The sequence below is a fragment of the Stylophora pistillata genome, chromosome 10, assembly GCF_964205215.1.
Source record: "Stylophora pistillata chromosome 10, jaStyPist1.2, whole genome shotgun sequence".
Taxonomy (NCBI): Eukaryota; Metazoa; Cnidaria; class Anthozoa; order Scleractinia; family Pocilloporidae; genus Stylophora; species Stylophora pistillata.
In genome coordinates this window covers 26,688,445-26,711,383 of record NC_142528.1, presented here as the reverse complement: position 1 = coordinate 26,711,383, position 22,939 = coordinate 26,688,445, and the positions used below count along the sequence as shown (strand labels likewise).

Sequence of the window (22,939 nt, the reverse complement as noted above, 5' to 3'; positions counted from 1 at the left end):
TAGGGATAATCCGTAAAGGAGTCCAGGACCCCATGTGAAAACAGATCACCAAAGTTAAATAGGCTAAAAATATATTACATGTTTTAAACTAGAAATAATTATTATAAAAATTCCACGGAATATATTAATTAGATATATTATCCACTAAATACTTCTTAACATCTGCCTAAAACTATTTACAGTTGCTGCTCTACGAGTATCAAAAGGCAAAAGATTCCAGGAATCAACTATCCTGTGAAAAAAAACTATATTTGAGAGGATTTTTTCTTGCGTATTTCTTCTTTAAAGATAAATTATCGTATTTCCTCAATTGATAATGGTCAGCGTCCGAATAAAAATCAACCTATGAGTGAATATTAATGTCAATAATTCCGTTGAGGGCTCGGTTATATAAAAATGTAACGTCAGCTAAAAATCTTCTATTTTCTAATGACATCAAATTTAACTTTCTTTACAGGCCTGATTTTTTTTCAGGTCTGATTTTCGCTATTGCATAAATAGCGCTATCTACTGCGAGGATCGTGCATCATACGTATCTAATACCGCAGTTCAAAATATATGAACTTCATATATTCATTGTATCTCATTTATCACTTTCACGGGTTTATTACGAATCAACTTAACAGCCTGCTCCCAGTTGGCTTGTTAGCTCAATTGGTAGAGCGCTGCACTAGTATCGCAGAGGTCAGTGGTTCGAGTCCCGTACAGGCCTGATTTTTTTCAGGTCTGATTTTCGCTATTGCATAAATAGCGCTATCTACTGCGAGGATCGTGCATCATACGTACGCAATTCAAAATATATGAACTTCATATATTCATTGTATCTTAACTTTCTTTCTTTGTAATTAAAGAAAGAATTTTTACGGTTTTTTTTTTACGACTAACAGTTAAAACTTGTTAATTCTTACACCTAACGGCTACACTTTTTTTATCGTTTTACGGCAAACGGTTATCCCTATTGAGACCGTCCTATCTATTTGTCGACCATCAGGAAATTAAAACCGTTATCCGTTATCAACTTTTAAACGAACTGCGTTCGGTCAGTCTAAACATCAGTGACCGCTGAAAATCGTCGAAATAAAGCATTGCTAATAATTAAACGGAGGAACAAACTTTGTCAACGGAAGTTTCATGGTCAGCCCACCCAAAAATAGATGTAAATAAAACGATAAGTGACGTCACTTAAAGTTATCCGGTAGGATATTATTCATTTCAGGGTATTCGGAGCGACTGACCACGCGAACTCTTGTTTGAGGCAAAGGAGGTTATTAAGACATCGTCTGGCAATTAATAAAGTTGGGGGTAAGTTAATATGGTTTTTTTAATATCATCGCAAACGCTGCTTTAGAAAATATCAGCACTGAGGCTGAGATTGTATATATATTTAGATGGTACGAAAAACAAACCCGCTATAAAAGTTATGACTTCCGCTCGATAGTTCCTCACGTAGAAGCTGATTCCCTTCATGCAGGTTTTCTAGGATCGCAAACTTTAAAACTAGATCAAGACGAGTTTGTTTGTAGGGAGGTGCGTCCATTACCGCTAACCATTGTGAAACAGGATTTTAGAGGTAACGACAAGACTCATCTCGGGTGCAGCATTTAAAATACTTTATGCCTCAGTTTTCGACAAGGGTAGTTGCAATGATTAATGCCGCTCACGTATCTCCAATTATTTCACTCAGTCCGAAAGTTAATTATTTGTCTCCTAGAACTTTATAGAAATTTCACTTCGGTGTACTGAACAACATTTAAGCAGTAGAGAACTTTCTGTTGTGTTTACATAGCCTTTACCAAACACGAAATAGTCCTCTGTTCCTTATTGAGAATTTCCAGCAGAAATCATGGAACACCTACCTTTGACGTGACAACGCAAATATTGTGTTTATCACACATACTCTCGATTTAAGAGATCTATCGTCCATTGAAAACGAGCGTGGTATCTCTGTAGCTTTTTTGAACCGGAAATTCTATTTTTCTTTTTTAGTTAATGCCTTTTGATAGTTATTGCTAGCGGCAGTCAATAATCCTCAAATTTTAAGGAAAGGCTTTTAGAAATACACGCATCTGTAGATAAACAACTGCCAATTTTCCAATTCCTGTCGTACTATATTATATTTTTTTCTGAAGCATCTGCTACGTACAGCTTTATATGTTACGGACAACAATCGGGAATTTTTTCCGTGTCATTCCATGCCACAAGGCAACCTCAGGTTAATCGAAATTGCTCTTTTATCTTTGAGCATGACTAAGGCATTCTGATATTTCTTAGTTTGTTAGTGTCTCACTAAATTATACCTGTTCTATAGGCTACTTAAAAATATGTCGCGATAATTAAGAATTAAGTCCATTTTCGTGCAGTCAAATGAAGGATGTTTCTCGACCCAGCTTCGTGCGGTGACTGTCTATACTCTGCACATTTGATGATGAATGGCCAACCTCTAGTAAGTAGAGTTTTTCATACATTTTTTCCCATGTTCAATTTCAGAGGCATATGGGAGCAACTGTTTTGAGAAATGTTGCTGATTGTCTGTTTCCTTTTTCTCTTCCATCAACGATTGACCTACGCTATATGTCGTAAAGCTGGTGATGCGGGTATAGGTGAGCCTGGTTCTCAATGTCATGATTTTCAATCTTCGTGTGGATTTTTAACAGTTTGGTTTGCTTGAAGAGATGGGAAGTGAGAAAAAGAGAGAGGCCTAGGGAGAGACAGAGACAAAAGCAGAGACGGAGACAGAGACGGAGACAGAGACGGAGACAGAGACGGAGACAGAGACAAAGACTGAGACGGAGACAGAGACAAAGACTGAGACGCAGACAGAGACAAAGACAGAGACGGAGACAGAGACAAAGACAGAGATGGAGACAGAGACAAAGACAGAGACGGAGACAGAGACAAAGACAGAGACGGAGACAGAGACGGAGACAGAGACGGAGACGGAGACGGAGACAAAGACAGAGACGGAGACGGAGACGGAGACAGGAACAGAGACGGAGACAGAGACGGAGACAGAGACAGAGACGGAGACGGAGACGGAGACGGAGACAAAGACAGAGACGGATACGGAGACGGAGACAGGAACAGACTGACAGAGACAGAGACGGAGACAGAGACAGAGACGGAGATGGAGACGGAGACGGAAACAGAGACGGAGACGGAAACAGAGACAGAGACAGAGGCAGAGACAGAGACGGAGACGGAGACAGACTGACAGAGACAGAGAGGGAGACGGAGACGGGGGCGGAGACGGAGACGGAGATGGAGACAGAGAAAGAGACGGAGACGGAGACGGAGACGGAGACGGAGACGGAGACGGAGACAGAGGCAGAGACAGAGACAGACTGACAGAGAAAGAGACGGAGACGGAGACGGAGACAGGGGCGGAGACGGAGACGGAGACAGAGAAAGAGACAGAGACAGAGACAGAGGCAGAGACAGAGGCAGAGACAGAGGCAGAGACAGAGACAGACTGACAGAGACAGAGACGGAGACGGAGACGGGGGCGGAGACGGAGACGGAGACAGAGAAAGAGACGGAGACGGAGACAGAGACAGAGACAGAGGCAGAGACAGAGGCGGAGACAGAGACAGACTGACAGAGACAGAGACGGAGACAGGGGCTGAGACGGAGACAGAGACAGAGAAAGAGACGGAGACGGAGACAGTGACAGAGACAGACTGACAGAGACAGAGACGGAGACGGAGACAGAGAAAGAGACGGAGACGGAGACGGAGACAGAGACAGACTGACGGAGACAGAGACAGAGACAGAGACGGAGACGGAGACGGAGACAGAGAAAGAGACGGAGACGGAGACAGAGAAAGAGAAGGAGACGGAGACAGAGAAAGAGACGGAGACGGAGACAGAGAAAGAGACGGAGACGGAGACAGAGACAGAGACAGACTGACAGAGACAGAGACAGAGACGGAGACGGAGACGGAGACAGAGATAGGGACAGCTGAGACAGAGACAGACTGACAGAGACGGAGACGGAGATGGAGACGGAGACGGAGACGGAGACGGAGACGGAGGTGGAGGCCGAGGCGGAGACGGAGACGGAGACGGAGACAGACTGACAGAGACGGAGACAGACTGACAGAGACGGAGACGGAGACGGAGGCAGAGGCAGAGGCAGAGGCAGAGGCAGAGGCAGAGGCAGAGGCAGAGACAGAGATAGAGACGGAGACAGATGGGGTGGGGGTGGTGGGTCGAGACAGGCTGTTTCTCCACCCAGCTTCCTCTCGTCCAAATTTCACTTGTGCTTTCTGCTTTCTCTTCACGCTCATAGGACAGTATGAACTGATTAACCTTAGTTTATTATCAAAAATAAAAATCTCATTAGCTTTAAAACAGACTTAACGGTAACTTGCTTCTTATACCTACATCTTGGGTTGCCATGTTTGATTGTCGTATCCGCAGCTGACTCTTCTCCTACCTCGGAAATCAACGTTTTGGAATTCAAGGATGAAGAAGTGCTTCCTACGGGCAACAGAGCCACAATTATTTGCAGAAGCAATTGTTCGACGAATGCTTGCCCCAAACATTTACAGCCATATCGGATTATTCTTTCTTTTAATGGAACATTAAAAAAATCGTGTGGTGGCCACCTCCAGAGTCATTACGAAAGGTCAAAAACATGCTCTTACCTCATCCACAATACTACTGAAGGTGATTCTGGAGACTACGTATGCAGGACCTACAGTCATTATGGCTGCACATTGGATACACTAAGATTAGTTTTCAAAGGTATGCCAAATGCTGCTTCATCGTAAATACCATGATGTCTCTCATTCAAGTCGGAGACCTTTGGACAATAATTAAAATTATTACACGACTCGGGCAGTCAGAGGGCCAATAACTAAAATGAACCAATCAAAATGCTCTATTGCCGGTCAATATTCTCTCAGTATTGGACCGGGCACTGTCCCGAATGGTCCCGAATGATACCGCACTTGTATCCCTTTGAACTTCAGTCGTATAATAAATCTCTCATTAACCAGGCTTGCTCGGGACCGTACTGGAAGAATATCGGCCCTCGTTCTTTTTTGTACGGACCGAGCTGCGCTCGGTCCGTACTGTCAAGACCTCGGGCCGATATTCTCCCAGTGCGGCCCTCCCGCTTGGTTAATAAGATATCTGTAATTATTATAATATTAACGATAATGATGATGATGACGATGACTACGATGTTTACGGTCAGCAGTTATTCTCTTACCCAGATCCCACCGTGTAACTGCAACTGAAACAATACCGCTAGGCTCTTACCGATAGTGCAAGCACTTTTTCTGGCATTATTTGGCTTCACGAGCATTTTTGTTAACATTTTATCCCAAAAAGCAGTGCTAGCATTATATTGGATTTTCGACTGATTATTTGTATAATTTTCTGTTAAAAAGCACAATCTGACTTTATCATGTTGTCCAAAGCCGCATTTTGGCCTCATTTTAGTCAAAGGAGCCGAGGATGCCTGGGGAATAAGTTTGATAGGTCAGCGGTTGCCTTCGTTCCAAGATGGCGTCAGAGATAGCTCGAGAGCGTACTAGGCATTTATAGATTATGCTAGTAAAAGTGGCATATTATGCTAGTAGCATTGCTTTTTTTTTGGCCAAATTATGCTAACATTATGCTCTTTTTTCCAAATTATGCCACCGTTTTTTTAAATTATGCTCTTTGAAAAAATGCAAATAAGTCCAAAATATATATCTTTTAACTAGAAGCCGTTTGTCTACAGGAAAGAAACGCAACAAATCCACAATGAATTTCAAATAAACATGTGGTTCAGGTTAGACCCGGGCTCAGTGCTTCACAGTGAACTACAAATGCTACTAGTTTAACTAAAACTTTAAATATGGATTAAGGTCACCAAGTGCTTGGGACTAGAGACAAAAAATTATCAAATAATGGCATCAAAAATGATCTGATAATTACCAAAATGCGCAAATTATGCTAGCATTGCTACTTGGCAGAAATTATGCCAGTTTGCCCGAATTATGCCAAAAATTATGCTAGCATAATCGATAAGTGCCTAGAGCGTACTCTCCCATCAATCAGTGGAAAAAATAAGACTAGAGGGAACTGTGATGCAAAAACCATAAGCATACAGGATCGATCTGATTCAGCAATTTTCAGTTACATTTTGTTCTTGAAAAATTTAACTGAAAACCTGAAAAATGTAATCTTCTATGTTTAAAAAAATCGGGAAAAAGTGAGCATTTTGCTGTAACCTACGAGTACTTTTTTAAAAAAATAGCATTATATTAGCACTTTTATGGCAAAAAACAAGCACCGCTTTGAGCATTTAATGCTTTTTTTACGAGCACAATCAGTAAAAGCCTAGTTACCGTCGGAAACTTCTTGGCCGTGAAAGGTCTGGGTACGAGACTAGTCATCATAAACATCCAGTAAAGCAAACAAAAAAGTTGGAAAAATCTTTAGAAGAGAGCTAAAGTTGCATTCTTTGAAAAGAAAGGTCAAAAGCCCCTGAAGACTCCCCAATATCAGCACTTGTTCTGTGGACAACAATCCCAGTAACACAATAAAGATGACCCTGTAGGGACCATTCCTGTGGGACGCCGGAATATTCTGGGGATCACGTGGTTTTAAGGAGGAAAGGCGGGGGGGGGGACGTGTCATTCGTCGCCAACAGAGTATTAAGGGGGAACTATAGAAAAGTGACTGCTAATTAACTCCCAATGGGGCGGGGGGATCCTAAGAATCATTACAAAGCTATATAGCGGGATCAGATCGTGACGACCAACATCCTCCACCCCAACTGCATAATTTTTGTCTTATACCATATGTATGCTGCTTCAAGTGTGGAGGCGCGGTGGCCTCATGGTTGGTGCGCTCGACTCCGGATCGAGTGGTCCGGGTTCGAGCCCCGGCCGGGACATTGTGTTGTGTTCTTAGGCAAGACACTTTACTCTCACAGTGCCTCTCTTCACCCAGGTGTTTAAATGGGTACCGGCAATTTAATGCTGGGGGTAACCCTGCGATGGACTGGCATCCCGTCCAGGGGGGAGTAGAAATACTCCTAGTCGCTTCATGCTACAGAAACCGGAGTTAAGTACCGGCCTAATGGGCCACTAAGCTCGTAAACAGACTTTACCTTTGTCTATGCTGCCTCAAATCATGCATTTCTATTTCAATATCCAAAGTAAAGAAAAATTACTTTCTGTTGCAGAGCCATCACCACCACGTTTTCTTATTAAGAATCCTCACCAACTCAGCGTACCAAACGGAGGTAATACAACTCTGACCTGTACTGCGACTGGCATTCCCCTCCCAGTCATTACGTGGTATAAGAATGGTCATCCTGTCCTAAGGTCATCAGTGACAGAATTCAAAGGTTACTCGCAGTTACGATTGCAGGGTGCTGGTGTTAGTGATCAAGGGGAGTACTGGTGCGAGGCAAACAGCACAGAGGGATGGGACAGAACCTCCTTAACGACTTTGAACGGTAAGCGCTCAATAATCGCGTAGTTTTGAAAGGCGACAGTTTGATGACAAACTGAGCTAATTCTTATTTTTGACCGAGCGAGTGCTGGTAGCAGCGCTGTCCTTGTTGACCCTGTTTTTAACATCCACTCAGATTGTCCAGATGCTATTTACCGTACCCGACCGCCTGTGTTTTCCATGACTACCCTCCCTCGAGAGATCGCATTACATTGTAAAAGCGTTCTTAACTGATTAAGTACGAAATTCCCCCTCCCCAAGGATTTGAAACACATTTTCTTACTTCTTCCTTCCACGGAAATTGCAGTCCTATGGAAACCAGTTTTCTTTACTCATCCTCAAAGACACATTGCCCACCTTAACAGAGATGGCTTTGCCGTGGTGACCCTCTCGTGTAAAGCAAAAGGCTTTCCTAGTCCTGTGATCAGCTGGTTGCAGAACAACTCGTCTTCGACGCTGGATGCTACCACTACTCAGAAGGGAAGTAAATCCTCACTCACTGTTGTTTTTAAGAAGGAAACAGAACAACCCTTGAAATATCGTTGCCTGGCAATGAATTCAATGGGCAAGACTCTGTCCAAGGAGGGGGAAGTAACCATAATAGCAACTGCTCGACAAAATCTTCCTGGTATGCCTTTACATTCTATCAACGTAATTAATCGACAAATGTTAATGACACAGATATACCATTCCATGTTATCATATCAAGAGCTGTAAAGCTGGCAATCATTCAGACTAAGATCCTTTTCGATCAGTAGTCGAGACAGATGTGCGATTTTCATAGGGGTAAATATACAAACAAGTATATAAGTAGTTTAAGAGGGTTATGGGAATAATAGAACCTTTAAACTGAACAAAGGAGTATCCATTTATTTATACGTTCGAAATATTGTATGAAATATACAGAAGGCAATGTAATGAATTGTGCAATAACAAGATCCTGGGGAGCAAAAGGTTTTGAAGGCGTTTGAAAAAGCCAAATTTGTTACCATTCCTATTTGTAACCTTGGTATTTCTTTGCCTTGATACGAAGACGATTGATTGAACCAATGCATAAGCCTACGTTTTCCCAAACTCAGGTAATCTCGTCCCAGATCTTACAGTGTAACTGTAACTAAAATGTAGATACCGCTTGGCCGTTGGAGGTCTGGCTACGAGACTAAAACTTAGTAATTCGTTTTCATACGCTTTAACTAAAACTCTTTTCCTTTTACTCAGTTTCAGATGACAAATCATCTTCGTCTCTTAGCATTTCTGAAGCCGTGTGGATTTCGATTCCTGTCGGCATAGTTTTTGTAACCATCAACTCAATACTACTTTTTGTTTTCTACAAGAAGTTTAACGGACCTACCGCTGCAAGAAACCAAGTAAGGCGATACAGTCGAACTCGTTTTTAGCAGTCACCCACGGGGAAAAGCGGGGTGATTACTTAGTGCAGGTTGACTTGATACAGGTTCCGGAAAGAATAAGGGTTTTATAAAAAACGATAAGAACGTCATTTCGTCCTAACTGACCACTTAGTAATAGTAATAGTAATCAAAGTTTAATGTCTTTACGTGGGGCATGGTTACCCATATTGCCCGAGCCAGAGGCTCATGTATGAAACGCAAGACAACAACCCACCCATCCCACCCCAGGGGAGGACATTCATCACACAGTAATCTCGCGCGTGGGAAATTAACGTCTCCTACCCCTAACCCTGCAGGAGACGGGACCTCCATTTATTCATCCCTATCCGAGAAGACTAGAATATCTAAACCATTTCTTGATGTTATAGAAAGGCAGCATATTCTTCTCAATTATTTTAAGACCTTGAGTGTTGGTCCGGCCGGGGCTCGAACCCTCGACCTCCCGCACATCAGTCCAGCGCTTCTGTACAAAAACTCTCTAAAAAATACTACCAACATGGATTTCGTGAGAGAAACACAACCAAGCCGTTTAGACTCAGTAAAGGGTGACTGCAACTGTAATTTGGTTCCAATCTAATTTAAATATTATATGAGAAAGCGAAATGTGTCTCCCCAATGTGATCTGAATGTAAAGTACTGTTTGGCGGTCAAGAGTTTCATTTCAGTCGCTAGTTTGGAAGAGGGACTTCTCTACAAAGAATGGTCTTAACTCTTTAATCCCAAAGAGTGAGTGGCTTCTGGTTCCTCCTTACAGCATCACCCTAGAATCAAATGTAAAGGTAGCGAGCAGAATAAGGGAATGGTAACCAATTTAAGAACCTCCTGATTGAAAAACAGCTTGGAGCGGAATACTGATCACTATCAATGTCAGGGCGAAAAGGGTTCTTGGGCACGAAGTTGCATAATAGAACTTGCCTCATGTCAACAACTAATAAGCAACACTTGTTACATTTCATTTGCAGATGAATTATACTCAGCGATTTCCAAACCTGCAAATGCATGCCATAGCCATGAGCACACGGCGAGAGGAACAAACAACACCACGTTACGAGATGACACAGACGGTGTAAATGACAAGGTGAAACCAAAGTCTTGAAAGTGAGCGATGATAATAAGAATTTGACTCAGAGCTGTTCGCATTTGAGCAAAAATGAACCCGAAGTCTTGAAAGTGATGTAAAAAAGAGTGAGGATAAAGAGGATTTAACTCAAAGCTGTTTGAATTTAAGCAAAAATGATATCATCAAAAAGGTCTTTTTTTTATCCTGATCGCAGAACTATACTGGATATCAAATCCCGATGCTGTGCTTAGCGTCGTCAAAGAGTGAGTTGAGTTGATTGCGAGGTTTCGTTTTCCGGTTGAGAGAAGTCTTGAAAGGGACTGGCGCCGGTAATATTTCCTCACATTTCAACAACCTAAGCGGAGGTCAGTTTTCAGGACTATTGCCACCCAAACGATCGCAGTAACAGATGTTGTGTTATTGACAGACAGTTGTTGAAACACCTCGTCTCACCTCTTTCATTTTCTCTTTCATATCAAACGCATAAGAAACATAATTTCATTACGTAAGTAGCTTCAAGATTATAAGTTAATTTTTAAGTTCAACTGATCGTAAACATAGGTTGTATTGTTGATGTCTGAGTTGTTCCCCATGAAAGCCTTTGCTTTCTGCTTTCCTCAATAAGCATTATTATAATTGAGCGAGTATTGTAAGGAACTAAAAACTACAAAAAAAATATCATTTGTAAAGTCATTTTCAACCAATTATAAGGGCGTTGCTACAATACTTTGGCAATCCCATTCGTATCTGGACATTATCTTCATTTAGCCAGCCACAATTCTTCATCTGCTGTTGAGATCCTAAATATTGTGAACTTTATGTTTCAAGAGCTTCTCCTCCGACCTCGACGCAATATCGGGGCGGGCTTGCCTCACGGTTTGCTGAATTCTACTGAGCCCTGAAAAACATACATAACTGCTGGTATAGCCAGGTGTAAATAAAATTTTACTGTACGGGGACATACACCCTCCATCCCCCCCCCCCCTTCCACCCCATTACCAATTACATCACAGAGGAAGGTAAGGCCACGTCCATACGTCTTCGCACAAAGATCTACATTTATGTTTAATGGGACAATTTAGGAAGAATATAATTATTAAGAAAGAAGAGAGATCAAAGTTTACCTAATTGAAGAATTTCTGACTCCATGGCGAATACCAGTCTAAACCAGCCAGGCTCGGCACAGACGAACCACGCCCCTGGATAAAGGGCCACTCCATTATCTAACAAGCGATTAAATAGTTCCATTTCTCCTTCAAAAGTGTTTGTGGGAAGAACCTTTCAAGTATAAATAGAAACACAACATATGAAATTTTATTTCGAAGCTAAAAAACAAATATTAGCTTTTTATTGCTCCATTTAAGTGGTCTAATACCGAGATTTCTCTGGAGAAAACAGGAATATCCTTTAGCCATTTCAAATATACATTTGCCTGTTTTGCTGAATTTTGGTTAACAGAATAGAAACTCTTATATTGAATAATTTGGTTATATCAACAAAGTTGAAATGGTAAACCGCCTCCCGGTTAGCTCAATGGATAGAGCGCTGGACTGTTGTGCGGGAGGTCGAGGGTTCGAGCCCCGGCCGGACCAACACTCAAGGTCTTAAAATAATTGAGAAGAATTTGCTACCTTCCTATAACATCAAGAAATGGTTAGATATTCTAGTCTTCTCGGATAGGGACGAATAAATGGAGGTCCCGTCTCCTGCAGGGTTGGGGGTAGGAGACGTTAATTTCCCACACACGAGATTACTGTGTGATGGATGTCCTCCCCTGGGGTGGGATGGGTGGGAAGGTGAGAGCGATAGACTGAAGCGGCTGCCAGAGGCGCCTGATATGCTGACGTCTGTTCTCAACCTTACACTGCACCCGTAATTCAGCCTCTGGGCTGCAAGTGGTCAGATATAAACTATATTAACTATATTTACAAATTGGCCGCCGTAACGATTACAAAAGCTGACGTTTCGAGCGTTAGCCCTTCGTCGGAGCGAATAGAGGAATTGTGGGTTGTGCATGCTTTTAAAGGCAGAAAATGGAGCTACGTTATTGGTGGGAACATGGCAACGAGAAAAACAAGAATAAATTAGTGGAGTGAAAAGCGTTCGTTGATCCCTGTGGGATTTAGACTGCCGGTTTGAAAGATGAGCTTATTATATTGAATGAGCAGAGCTGCTATTTTTTTTTTAAGTAATGTCGCAGTTTTCGGTTAATGGAGATTTTCCCGCGCATTACACTGTTGCATATTCCCGTGTCTAGCAATTCTACCTTGCCTGGTGTACCCATGTGAAGTCCATGGCTTTGTTATCTGGCATACTTTGGCAGACTAGAAGCAAATATCATTAGTACTTGCAGTAAGTCATTGTCTCAGGTTATTTCATACCTCTCTGAAGTCAACCCATATATACAGCCCCCATTCACTTTGGAGGACTGGAATACCAACTTCATGAAGAGCATCACAAGCCATCTTATGACTGTTTCGAAGCCGTTTTTGACTCATTGGAAAAAAAGTTTTATCTAACCAATCTACAATGATGAGAAAAAAACAGTAAAGAATACTAAAACTGAAAAAAACTTTCAAATGAAGCAGTTGGTACACTTATTTCACTAGTTCGCATGTTAAACATGTTTGTTAACTCTTTAGTTATGCGCTCTTTGGAGCCTTAAACTTGACTAATTTAGGCGAGTGTTTCTTGGTCATGCTTTACATCCTGACATCAATATGGAAATTCTCTATAGGGGAATCCTTGTTTACAATATTTGCCTCATTAGCATAAGCAATTCAGTTTCTGATGGAGCTAAAAATAAATCAGTTCTGAATATCGAAAGTTCAAAGTACGATTAACTCGGTCAATGAATACGAGCCTGATGCATTGAATACTTTTTGTGCAACACGGGTTTAAAAACTCAAAATTTTACATAGAATGTATGAGCTCATTAGCGCTTTTGCCACCCAGAAATTTTGCAGTTTTTGATGGACTATTTCTCCTTGAATATTACACTCAAAGAGCTACAAATTTCACCATGTATTAAGGTTTTCTAGCTCTTTAGCTGCCTGAAGTCAATTTGTATCTAACATGCTTCCTTCTTTATGCAAAGCCGTATGCAAATGAGCAAAAATGTAAACAATGACGTCAACATGAATCCGCCTTAACGGCCTACTCCCAGTTGGCTTGTTAGCTCAATTGGTAGAGCACTGCACTAGTATCGCAGAGGTCAGTGGTTCGAATCCCGTACAGGCCTGATTTTTTTCAGGTCTGATTTTCGCTATTGCATAAATAGCGCTCTCTACTGCGAGGATCGTGCATCATCATTCGTATGAATCCGCCTATACAGTCCTCTATAAATTTACTAAGGTGCTGAAAAGGAGAAATCGTTTCACAGTCTATAACGTCCTTAGGTTTTGATAATGTGATTCAGTGGTATTATTTCGAGGGGAAATTACATGCTAGTCATTCTTAGGGGCCGAAAGGTTAATGGGGGGAGAGAGCGTGTTGCATGACGGGACTAAACGACGCCTGCTAAGGAGACTAGTCAAGAGGTCCAGTCAATCAAAGGGCGAATGACGCTGTCAAACAGATAAATCGCTACCCAGCGGAGAAGTGTATAAACACAACCTAAGGCTCAATCCACTGGATGGAGATTTATCCAGTAGATAGGAAAGGTATTGCAAATGCAGCTATTTTAAGTAAATTAAATTGATGGGCGATATGCAAACGGAATAAACATTACGAATAAGGGTGGGCAAGATCACATGGAACAAACCTTTATCTTTGATGAGATTTGTCAAGAGAATCTAAAAAAAGAGAGGTTTTGACAGAATGTTAAGATGATGATTAAAAATTTAGTAAATGCTTTGAACCCGGCGATTACAATTGATCTTGAAGTCTGATCGTTCGTTTGAGTGTAGTCGTGAGGAGAACTGTTCTCGCTAATGGTGACCTATGTCTTGACAACCTGAGCGGAGGCCATGATCAGATTCCAGAGAAGAGTAGTTGTCTGTCGAGTGTAACAAGTCCAGCCAATAACATCACGGCTAAACTAACCAATCACTTTATAAGAACTGGACCTGGATGCAAGGCGGCAATTCCTTCAGTAACAAACCTAATAAAAATACCTGCGTGGGGGTTGGTAGGTCCTGGAATCTCGAATATCCTGAAGAAATCGCTTGGTAAACATCTTTGTTCAAAGTATGAAGAACACCACAGCGAAATCCAGATAAACCAAAATCCTAAAATGTCCACAAGTAACATTGTTAGAGAAAAGGCGTCCGTAAAGTAAAGAGAATTATACCATCGTCAGTTAACAATTTCAGGAATTGATCGGTTGAAACGCCAAGTATAAGCATTGAAGAAAGTGTATTTCTAACAATACATCGTATTTGGCGTTCACACATTTTTCCCGCGCTCAACGTGGGGTACACTTTCGTTCGTACTTCGCATTGGGTAAATATCTTCCTTCGCTATGCGTTGGCTGAAATTTTTCCCGCGCTTGACGTTGGGTGAGCTTTTTCCAGCGCTTAGCATTGGGTGAACTTTTTCCCGCGCTTGGCATTTGGTGAGCTTTTTCCCAAACAAGGTGCATAATTATTATATCTAATATTTTCCACCCTTTGAGCTACGACCAGGATAATAGAGAACGTTATTTTATGGAATTCTTCTTCTAAAGCACATACAAAAATAAAATTAATCTTAACTTAACATGGTAATTTTCACGATACCTTACTAAAACCCCACATAACATGAATCATCTCCTTGTTCGGGACACTACGTAAGAAACAAAAAAGAAGTATGCGATTAGAATAAAGTTTTAGAAAAATGGATTAGATTTAAATGTTTCCAAACCCTTTAGCGCGAAAAGACAACTTAAACGAAGGGACGTACAAAACGAATAAAGGGGGAAAGTTCCTAAAGAAACTCTGGCGCTGCTTCGGTGGGTGTAACAAGGTAATTTTGATTTTATCAACTAAGTTGATAATGTAATTTGGCCACCGTAAAGAGTCTCAAAGCTAACGTTTCGAGCGTTAGCCCTTCGCCATTCGCTCTGAGGAAGGGCTAACGCTCAAAACGTCAGCTTTGAAACTCTTTACGGTGGCTAAATTACATTATCAAGTCAGACGTAAAAAATGGCCTACTTCTTCAAACTCAGCACATTTGTCACAGAACAGCCTTCTTTGAATCCGCACAGCATATATACTTCATCCACAATGACATGTAAACAATGCCTGCAACAGAACAAAAACCATAAAAAGACTACAATTACTCATGTTCGACTGAACAGTTTTCAGTTCGAGCACCAATCAGAGCAAAGTTAAACATTGCAATTAGCCAAAGAAGACTCAAAGTAAGAACAAGCAAACTGCCAAAAGCGCGGGAAACTCGGATGTCCAAGTCACAATTCGTTTTAGTTTTGTGTTTGATTGGTTGAGAGAATTGCGCGAGTTCTCTCGACCAATCACAGAATGCGGTAAAATAAAGCCAAAGTTATTAAAATTGTTCTATCCTTTCAAGTACTGTGACGGTTGTTTTAGTTTCTTTTCTCTATTCGACAGGTTTAATAATTTAATCAAATTGTGAATAATCAACCATGGCTTAGCTAGAAATCTTCAGCAATTAAACTGTGGAATACTCATCCATTTTACGTAGGGATCTTTATCTGTAATTTGAAGTTGTCTTTCGTTAGCTATGTTGTTTCTTCTCACTTTCAACATTTCAGAGAATTCTGTGAGGAATGAAGCACTTTATGCTATGTTATACATTACATTATGACAAATGTTCTGTAAGCATGAACAATTGATCAGTGAACCCACTTCATCCAGGAAATACAGTACTGTAATGTTTCTATATTAACTCACACCTTGCAGCAAACTTTAAACAGTCTTGTAAGAGTTCTTCAGAATATGTAGTGCCTAGCGGGTTACTTGGGTTGCACAGAAGTAAACCGCGGATTTTAACGCCCTAAAAAAAAAAGAAAGTAAACATTTGCTCAAATTTGCCATAAAGGTATCCTTGAAAGAATAGTATTGCAGAGTTGGTGATAAAACTAATTTCAGTGCAACACGCCCAAAGTTTCCTTCAGCACCGCCCCCCAGTTAGCCCAATGGATAGTGCGCTGGACTGTTGTGCGGGAGGTCGAGGGTTCGAGCCCCGGCTGGACCAACACTCGAGGTCTTAAAATAATTCAGAAGAATTTGCCACCTTTCTATAACATCAAGAAATGGTTAGATATTCTAGTCTTCTCGGATAGGGACGAATAAATGGAGGTCCCGTCTCCTGCAGGGTTGGGGTAGGAGACGTTAATTTCCCACACACGAGATTACTGTGTGATGGATGTCCTCCCCTGGGGTGGTATGATTGGGAAGGTGAGATCGATGGACTGAAGCGGCTGCCAGAGGCGCCTGATATGCTGACGTCTGTCTTCAGCCTTAAACTGCACCAGTAATTCAGCCTTAGGCTGCAAGTGGTCAGAAATACTATGTTACTATTACTATCACTATTCCCTTTGCTCGTAGTGTACCTTCACTACGAGGCACCACCCAGAAACAGGCTCTGTACAAAATCTGGAGTTGTCAACGCTAACATCAGTATGCATATTCTACATACTGTTCTCTATACAGTTCCTGGGGTGCTGACAAAGAGAATTTGTTCCACAATCAAGAGCTTCTTTTGTTGGCAATCATTTCCTTTATTCTTGCGACCTTATGTGTGATATTGTACAAATAAATTAGATGCTGTGATTACAGAAAGTGTTAACACTCTAGTTTCAAAAACTGTAAAATTCCATGAAAAGGTTAGGATCATTATGTACAGTGTATGATAATACCTGCTCTGTTGCCTTCTTCAAAGCAGATTCTAGTTTTGCTACAGTAAGTTCGAATGGCTGAGTCTCTCCAGGACCAATCTATAATAGGCACACAATCAAATTGAAATTATGTCAAATAAAATAAAGATCAGTATGAAACAATTGGCAAGGCACAGTGGCCTCATGGTTAGTGTGCTCAACTCTAGATTGAGTGGTCCAGATTTGAGCCCTGCCCATAGATATTGTGTTGTGTTCTTGGGCAAGACACTTTACTCTCACAGTGCCTCTTTTCACCTAGGTGTTTGAATAGACCCCTTGCACATGACTTTGAGTGCAATTTGGAATAAATAAGCACGAGTAAATTTTTTCAAAGACTAACAAAATTGCATCAGAGCCCGTAGGGCGAGTGCAATTTGTGGTCTTTGAAAAAATTTACAAGTGCTTATTTACTCTAAATTGCACAAGAAAATCCTGTGATTATCTACTAATAAATTAAATATACATGAAAAAATATGAGATAGCAGAAGAAAAGTGTGTGCATCACATGCAAAAATAATTTATTCAAACCCTGCAAATGACATTGACCTTGACATTGACCTTGACATTCTGACCAATCAGAATGTCTGGTTTGTTTCTTTCTTTGCACTGAATTAACCCTCTTCTGCACTGAATTAACTCTCTTCTGCACTGAATTAACTGAAAACTGCATTCATTTTAACCAATCAGAACTGAGAAATTTTTTCATGTATATTAATTATTAAAATTGGCACCAGTGAATTTAATGCTGGGGGGTAACCATGCAATGGACTAGCATCCCATCCAGGGGGGAGTAGAAATACTCCTAGTTGCTTCATGCTATGGAAACTGGAGTTGAGCACTGGCCTGATGGTTAGAATTTCCCATGAGGAGACAAGATAAAGATAAAATGCAAGAAGACCAGTTCGTAAAAGCAAGTATACTAACCTCACTAGAAAGTGGAACTGGAAAAGGTACCACCCTTGACCTTGTTTGAAAATCCACCATAAATGCTCCATGAAATGGAGAAGGGATCAACAAACCCTCTTATGCAGTGATATAGAGAGACAAAAACACACTGAAATTGTTAATTAATACACAGCAGACAAATTGGATTTTATAATGAGTAGCTGCAATTAACAATTGGTCATTAGAAAATGTCAAACTAAAATAAATTGGTTCATGTCCCATGAAACCCTAATTGCCATCCAAAAATTTATAGGTCATTAACCCACTATGCTCCCAAGATGAAATACAAATTCTCTACATTGTTTGCATACTTCCCTCAGAAATTGAGCTCTGAGGGTTTAGTATTAAATCAAAGAATATCTCCATATTGATATTTTTCCTTCTTCCCATCACCTTTCTGCTTGAAAATGTAGTGATAATCTGACTGTGGAAATATTCCTTTTTGATCACCTCTGGGCTTTACTGAAGAGGTAGAAGATATGAGCCCATTCAAACAAAATTTTGTAGAACCAAATGGGAGACTTTGCCAGACATCATGCATTCTGTCAAGAGGACAGTTCTGTGCAATATTCCAATATTCAAACCTTGCTCATAAGGATCCACATGTAAATACCTTGTGGTAAATTCATTCACATAAATTCTTGAAGTCACACACAGTGGTTTTAAATAGTTCTACTTACCTCCTGCATCAGCAATTGCATATCCTAATGAATCCATTATTGGTGTGCATCCATTAGAAACAATCAACTGAAGAAAGATGTAACACAAATCTACATCACTTGATCTTCTTTTTAACTTGGGCTCAAACTCTGCTTATTTATAAACAGTTGGTGACCTATGGGGCTGTTACAGTTATGTAACATAATGCATTGAACCCAAAGTTACACTTGTGACATTGTCCTGTCACAAGTGTAACTTTTTACTATACTCCCTTTTTGGGGGGTTGCTGTTTACAAGACTAACCTTTAATTGTAAACTTGATGAAAGAGAAAAAAAAAACAAATTACCTGGTCCTAGTGATGATGATATAAAAGAAATAACCTTAACCAAAGCATGTTTACATTATGTATCATTCTTTTGTGCCTCTGCATAATCTCATGCATTTCGGCATTTCAACCCTTGTTCATTAGCCCTTTTGTCTTGTCACTGTCCATTAGATGACTTGGCCTTGAGTACTAATTATAAGTTCTCAAATTTTTCATAGGCCTTGAAAAAATGAAGTGCTGAACATTTTCAATTTGTCAACACAACTTTGAGTTCCAGCTTTAATAATAATCAACAAAATGGATAACTCTTTGTTTAACTATCAAAAATAAGGTGGACATCAGCCAGTCCAGGCTGCTAGATGTGATTTTAGGCCACCAATGTTTTTAACATATGTGCATGTATAGGTATCATCTAGTTAACTAAAAAAATTTAAATAGTGTCATGTTTGTAATACATACATTTTCTCCAAGAACAGGCTCCACAGGTTTCATATAATGGTTGAAAAAGTCTGCAATTGCTTCTCTAAAACTGTAAAAAAAAATAAATAAATAAATAAAAAAAAAAGATTCAGAAACATTTCAGGAACATTCCAACCTCTGATCCTTATGTACTGGTACATACAAAAACTTTTGCCAATTGAAACTAAAAGTTCTCTTTGTCCCATGTTTGTGACAAGACAAAAACAGTCTTCCTCTAAAAGAACATCAAATTGAATGTCAAATTTAACTAAAATATAACAATGGTGCCCTGCCTTTCTAATCCTTCACAGCAAAAATACTGTGTGTGCTCTTGCAGTATATCATATGATTCCTTTTCCTCAAACTGTAAAAAAAAAAAAACTTAGTCTGCTCAGTTTTTTCCCAATACATTTGCGCTATCTAAAACTCAATAACATATATCAGGTTTGGAGCCTACAACTGACATTAAAAAAAGGCTAATTAACCACATATATTTAAATGAGGAGGACTGAAAAGTATTTCACATATTTCAAGGATAGTATCTCACACATTATTCTTTAATAAGTAACAAATCAGAAATCATAACATCAAATAAAACTTAGCGCAACATTCAAGTGTTGATAAAAGTTGAACAGTTTTCCATCAAGTTTGTGGCCGAGCATTTTAAATCAAAATTCAAAGAATTTTATATAATTATTCACTATTTTCAAGAAACTGAGTATATTTTAAACTTTTAGCCTCTCTTTTCCTCTAAAAATGTCAGAGATATGGATAGAGGAAATTAAAGGTCAAAATCAACCCTCAACACTTTAACCCCTGAGAGCGACCAGAATCTAATTTCTCCTTACAACATCACCCCTGAATCAAACAATAAGGTCAGGAGAATAAAGGAAATGATCACCTACTGAAGAAGCCCTTGATTGTTAAAACAAGTTCTCCTTGTCAGCACATTGTAAAATGTATACAGAACAATATAATTTGGATATATCAAAAAAGTTGAAATGGTAAATTAACCACCGTAATGATTACAAAATGTCAGCTTTTGTAATCATTACGGTGGTTAATTTACTATTTCAACTTTGTTGATATATCCAAATTATTTCGTTACTCCTACCGACGCAGCCCCAAACAGTTTCTTTTCGAAACTATCAGCCTTTATTCATTTGTATACAGAACAGTATGGAGGATTTATAAGCGTACTGATGCAAGGCTGTGCTCTAAAAAAAAATTGAAGGGAGCCCACTATGCTCTGAAACTGTGAAATCCAGGATGCCCAGTAAATGCCCAGTAAATGTCAGTGGAAGTAAGGCACCAGGGGCCACCAGGCGCTGCTAGACCACAGCCCTGTGATGTCAGGGTGTAAAGGGCTAAATTGCTAAGAGTGAATTGTTGCCATCTCATTTCTCCGTACAGACTATAACCTCTGTATCAACCATGAAGGTCATGAAAATAAAGAAATGATTGCAAACTACAGAAGCTCTTGATTGTCTGACAAATTCTCCTTGAAATGTGTAGAGATAAATGTGGAGAATGTGCACACTGATGTTACGGGGTAAACAGCTAAGATTTAGGTCGAAATGTCAATACATATTAAAAATAGTTGAATAAAATTAAATACCTTCTCCTTTAGCAGATCAAATACCAATGGGTTTTCACTGGTCATCATCTCAATAATTCCCTTTAAGAGCATCAACACAATAAAAAAGAAGTTAACCATTAGTAGATTCTCAAGGGAAGACTGGTCACAACTTTCATTGTGGCATGTTCAGTAATTAAGTGGAGAAGCTGATAATTGAGCCTATTTAGCAAAATGGTCTTTATGAGCCTTTAAGTGAAGTCAGCTTACAAGTCTTAAGAAACTTAAGTAAAAACTATGACTACACAACAGGAAATGCAAATGGTATCCTGTTTACACAGCATTAACCCTGGTCAAATAGCTCAAATCAATCAGTAGCAAATTGCTTAATATACAAAGAAACCATTGTAGATTATACATAAAAAACTGATATCGGTTTACTGGTAAAGCCTCAGATTGTTGTGTAACAAGCACACAAATTAAAGTCATCATTTGCCAGCAAACAATAAAGTAGACACAAATATCAAATGGTTAATGGTTTTAGTTTAGCCAGAGCTTATCTGAGTTTCCAAAGAATAGCATGACTATAGGCTTGGGGTATTACTCCACTTCCTCAAAGGAATGCCAGTCCATCCCCAATCCCTCCCCTCCCCTCCCCTCCCCTCCCCCAGACTGCACTTGTCAAGTTTCCCAAACAGCTGGCAAATAGCCCTTTCCATTTGCACTCCTTGGTGGCAAGGCTAAAGATTCCATAAGTGTAACATATTTAGCCCAAGGCCACAGCACAAAAACCTGGCCAGCACCCTAGCTCACCCTGACCCAAAGACTGATGCCCTCAGCATGAGGGTGTTGGATCTCCCTTTTACCTGAGTAGCTCATTGAAAATAAATGGCAATTAATACCAATTCTCATCATTTAATCAGGTGGTATTAGGATTAATATTGATTGTAATTCAGTAAATAAGATTTGTGTGACCTTATGTTACCTGCAATAATTTACTGATGGCATTCTCTACATGGATTTCTTGTAGATGAATGACATCAGTTGTTCATATAATTTTGAAGTTTTCTTTAAGCCTACCACAAATGGAAAATAGCACACAGTTTTTAACCATTGTAGAACTTTTTAAATGAAAGGCAAAAATAAGGCAACTAAATTAGGACTCTTCAGAAGTTTTTCTTACCAATAGTGCAGAGTGTTTAATTCCAGTCATTTGTATTTGTATTGTATTTGTATTTGTATTTATAGATTTGTACAGTGTACAGGCGAGAGAAGAATAGGACACGTAGTCCCCTACTACGTTCATCCGCCTAAACCCAACCCACCCATCCCACCCCAGTGGAGGACATTCATCACACAGTAATCTCGTGCGTGGGAAATTAACGGCTCCTACCCCTAACCCTGCAGGAGATGGGACCTCCATTTATTTATCCCTATCCAAGAAGACTAGAATATCTAAACCATTTCATTGTTAGGAGGCAAATGGTTGAAGAGGGTGGAGGGGTGGGGGGGGGGAAGCGGTTAAAGATCAATATTCCCCTGTATTAATCCCCTGTGATTCAACTTCTAGCAAATAATTCTTCAGGCCTAGCCCATATCCTCCCACTATTTCGTATGGCTTTAAAATATGTCGCTATTCCAAATATCATGGATCAATTAAGATAAAAAAAACCAAACTTCGAAAAATAATTTTATGAACCAACCTGTGGATTCTTTGTGTTGTGATAGGGATTCGCCTTTAGTCTTGTCAGATATCTATCTAGGAGGCTGGTGTATGTTTGCATGGATTTCGCACGCGTTGATATGAAGGGCATATTGTTTTCTCATAAAAAAAAGGTAATCGTGCCTCAGTAAATGCTAAAAAAATTGTGTTTTCCCAGATAAAACACAGGGCAATGTATTTGAGTCAGCGTTACGAACACTTTCATTAGATACTTTATGTAAAGTGAACGTTATATACATCAACTCCTTTCCTGGAAACTTTGCGCTATTGGTTTATTTCGGAAAAAAGAAACTTTACCATCTTTTAGAAGAATGCTATTTGAAACAATTGATCAAAGAGGGTAAGTTTCTAAAGAGACTGTGGCGCTGGGACGGTGGGGTATTGCAAAATAATTTGGTTTTATCCACTGAATTGAGTAAATTAGCCATCGTAGACGATTCCAGCCCTTTTGTCTTTCGCTCTGACGAAACGTACCGAGTGGCAAATTA

General features: G+C 40.0%; 2 protein-coding genes across 4 annotated transcripts; one reads left to right on the top strand and one right to left on the bottom strand.

The window, feature by feature from the left end:
* The first annotated feature begins 1,205 nt into the window (after positions 1 to 1,205).
* LOC111323332 (protogenin) lies at positions 1,206 to 10,650 on the top strand. Its single transcript, XM_022926659.2, has 7 exons — positions 1,206 to 1,302; positions 2,488 to 2,600; positions 4,420 to 4,746; positions 7,184 to 7,459; positions 7,763 to 8,083; positions 8,674 to 8,822; positions 9,827 to 10,650. Exons 2-7 carry the CDS (start codon positions 2,516 to 2,518, stop codon positions 9,932 to 9,934), a joined length of 1,266 nt encoding a protein of 421 aa, XP_022782394.1. The 5' UTR covers positions 1,206 to 1,302; positions 2,488 to 2,515; the 3' UTR covers positions 9,935 to 10,650.
* On the bottom strand, positions 10,369 to 22,642 carry LOC111323333 (1-aminocyclopropane-1-carboxylate synthase-like protein 1). 3 transcript variants are annotated; one of them, XR_015992468.1, is made up of 15 exons: positions 22,432 to 22,642; positions 20,771 to 20,830; positions 19,446 to 19,516; positions 19,153 to 19,222; positions 18,388 to 18,454; positions 17,687 to 17,784; positions 16,745 to 16,822; positions 15,779 to 15,879; positions 15,057 to 15,146; positions 14,643 to 14,688; positions 14,040 to 14,153; positions 13,688 to 13,718; positions 12,191 to 12,248; positions 11,049 to 11,202; positions 10,369 to 10,822 (listed from the first exon to the last, which is right to left on the bottom strand). XR_015992468.1 is itself a non-coding variant. In XM_088736032.1 (15 exons), exons 1-15 carry the CDS (start codon positions 22,540 to 22,542, stop codon positions 10,725 to 10,727), a joined length of 1,332 nt encoding a protein of 443 aa, XP_088592158.1. In that variant the 5' UTR covers positions 22,543 to 22,638; the 3' UTR covers positions 10,369 to 10,724. The 3 variants fall into 3 exon arrangements, 2 of the variants coding, with proteins under 2 accessions (XP_088592158.1, XP_088592159.1); XM_088736032.1 differs by lacking the exon at positions 12,191 to 12,248 and adding an exon at positions 12,306 to 12,448 and having other exon boundaries at positions 22,432 to 22,638; XM_088736033.1 differs by lacking the exons at positions 12,191 to 12,248; positions 22,432 to 22,642 and adding exons at positions 12,306 to 12,448; positions 21,714 to 21,959.
* Positions 22,643 to 22,939: the final 297 nt, after the last annotated feature.

What these genes read in the sequence shown, in the direction of transcription:
- LOC111323332 (XM_022926659.2), top strand. Translation starts at nt 2,516, where the DNA reads ATGTTGCTGATTGTCTGTTTCCTTTTTCTCTTCCATCAACGATTGACC. An exon ending in CTCCTTAACGACTTTGAACG is followed by an intron (nt 7,460 to 7,762) that starts GTAAGCGCTCAA and finishes CGGAAATTGCAG; the next exon opens with TCCTATGGAAACCAGTTTTC. An exon ending in CTACCGCTGCAAGAAACCAA is followed by an intron (nt 8,823 to 9,826) that starts GTAAGGCGATAC and finishes TTTCATTTGCAG; the next exon opens with ATGAATTATACTCAGCGATT.
- LOC111323333 (XM_088736032.1), bottom strand. Translation starts at nt 22,542, where the DNA reads ATGCCCTTCATATCAACGCGTGCGAAATCCATGCAAACATACACCAGC. An exon ending in AGCCTGTTCTTGGAGAAAAT is followed by an intron (nt 18,455 to 19,152) that starts GTATGTATTACA and finishes ATCTTTCTTCAG; the next exon opens with TTGATTGTTTCTAATGGATG. An exon ending in TATGGGTTGACTTCAGAGAG is followed by an intron (nt 11,203 to 12,305) that starts GTATGAAATAAC and finishes TATACTTGAAAG; the next exon opens with GTTCTTCCCACAAACACTTT.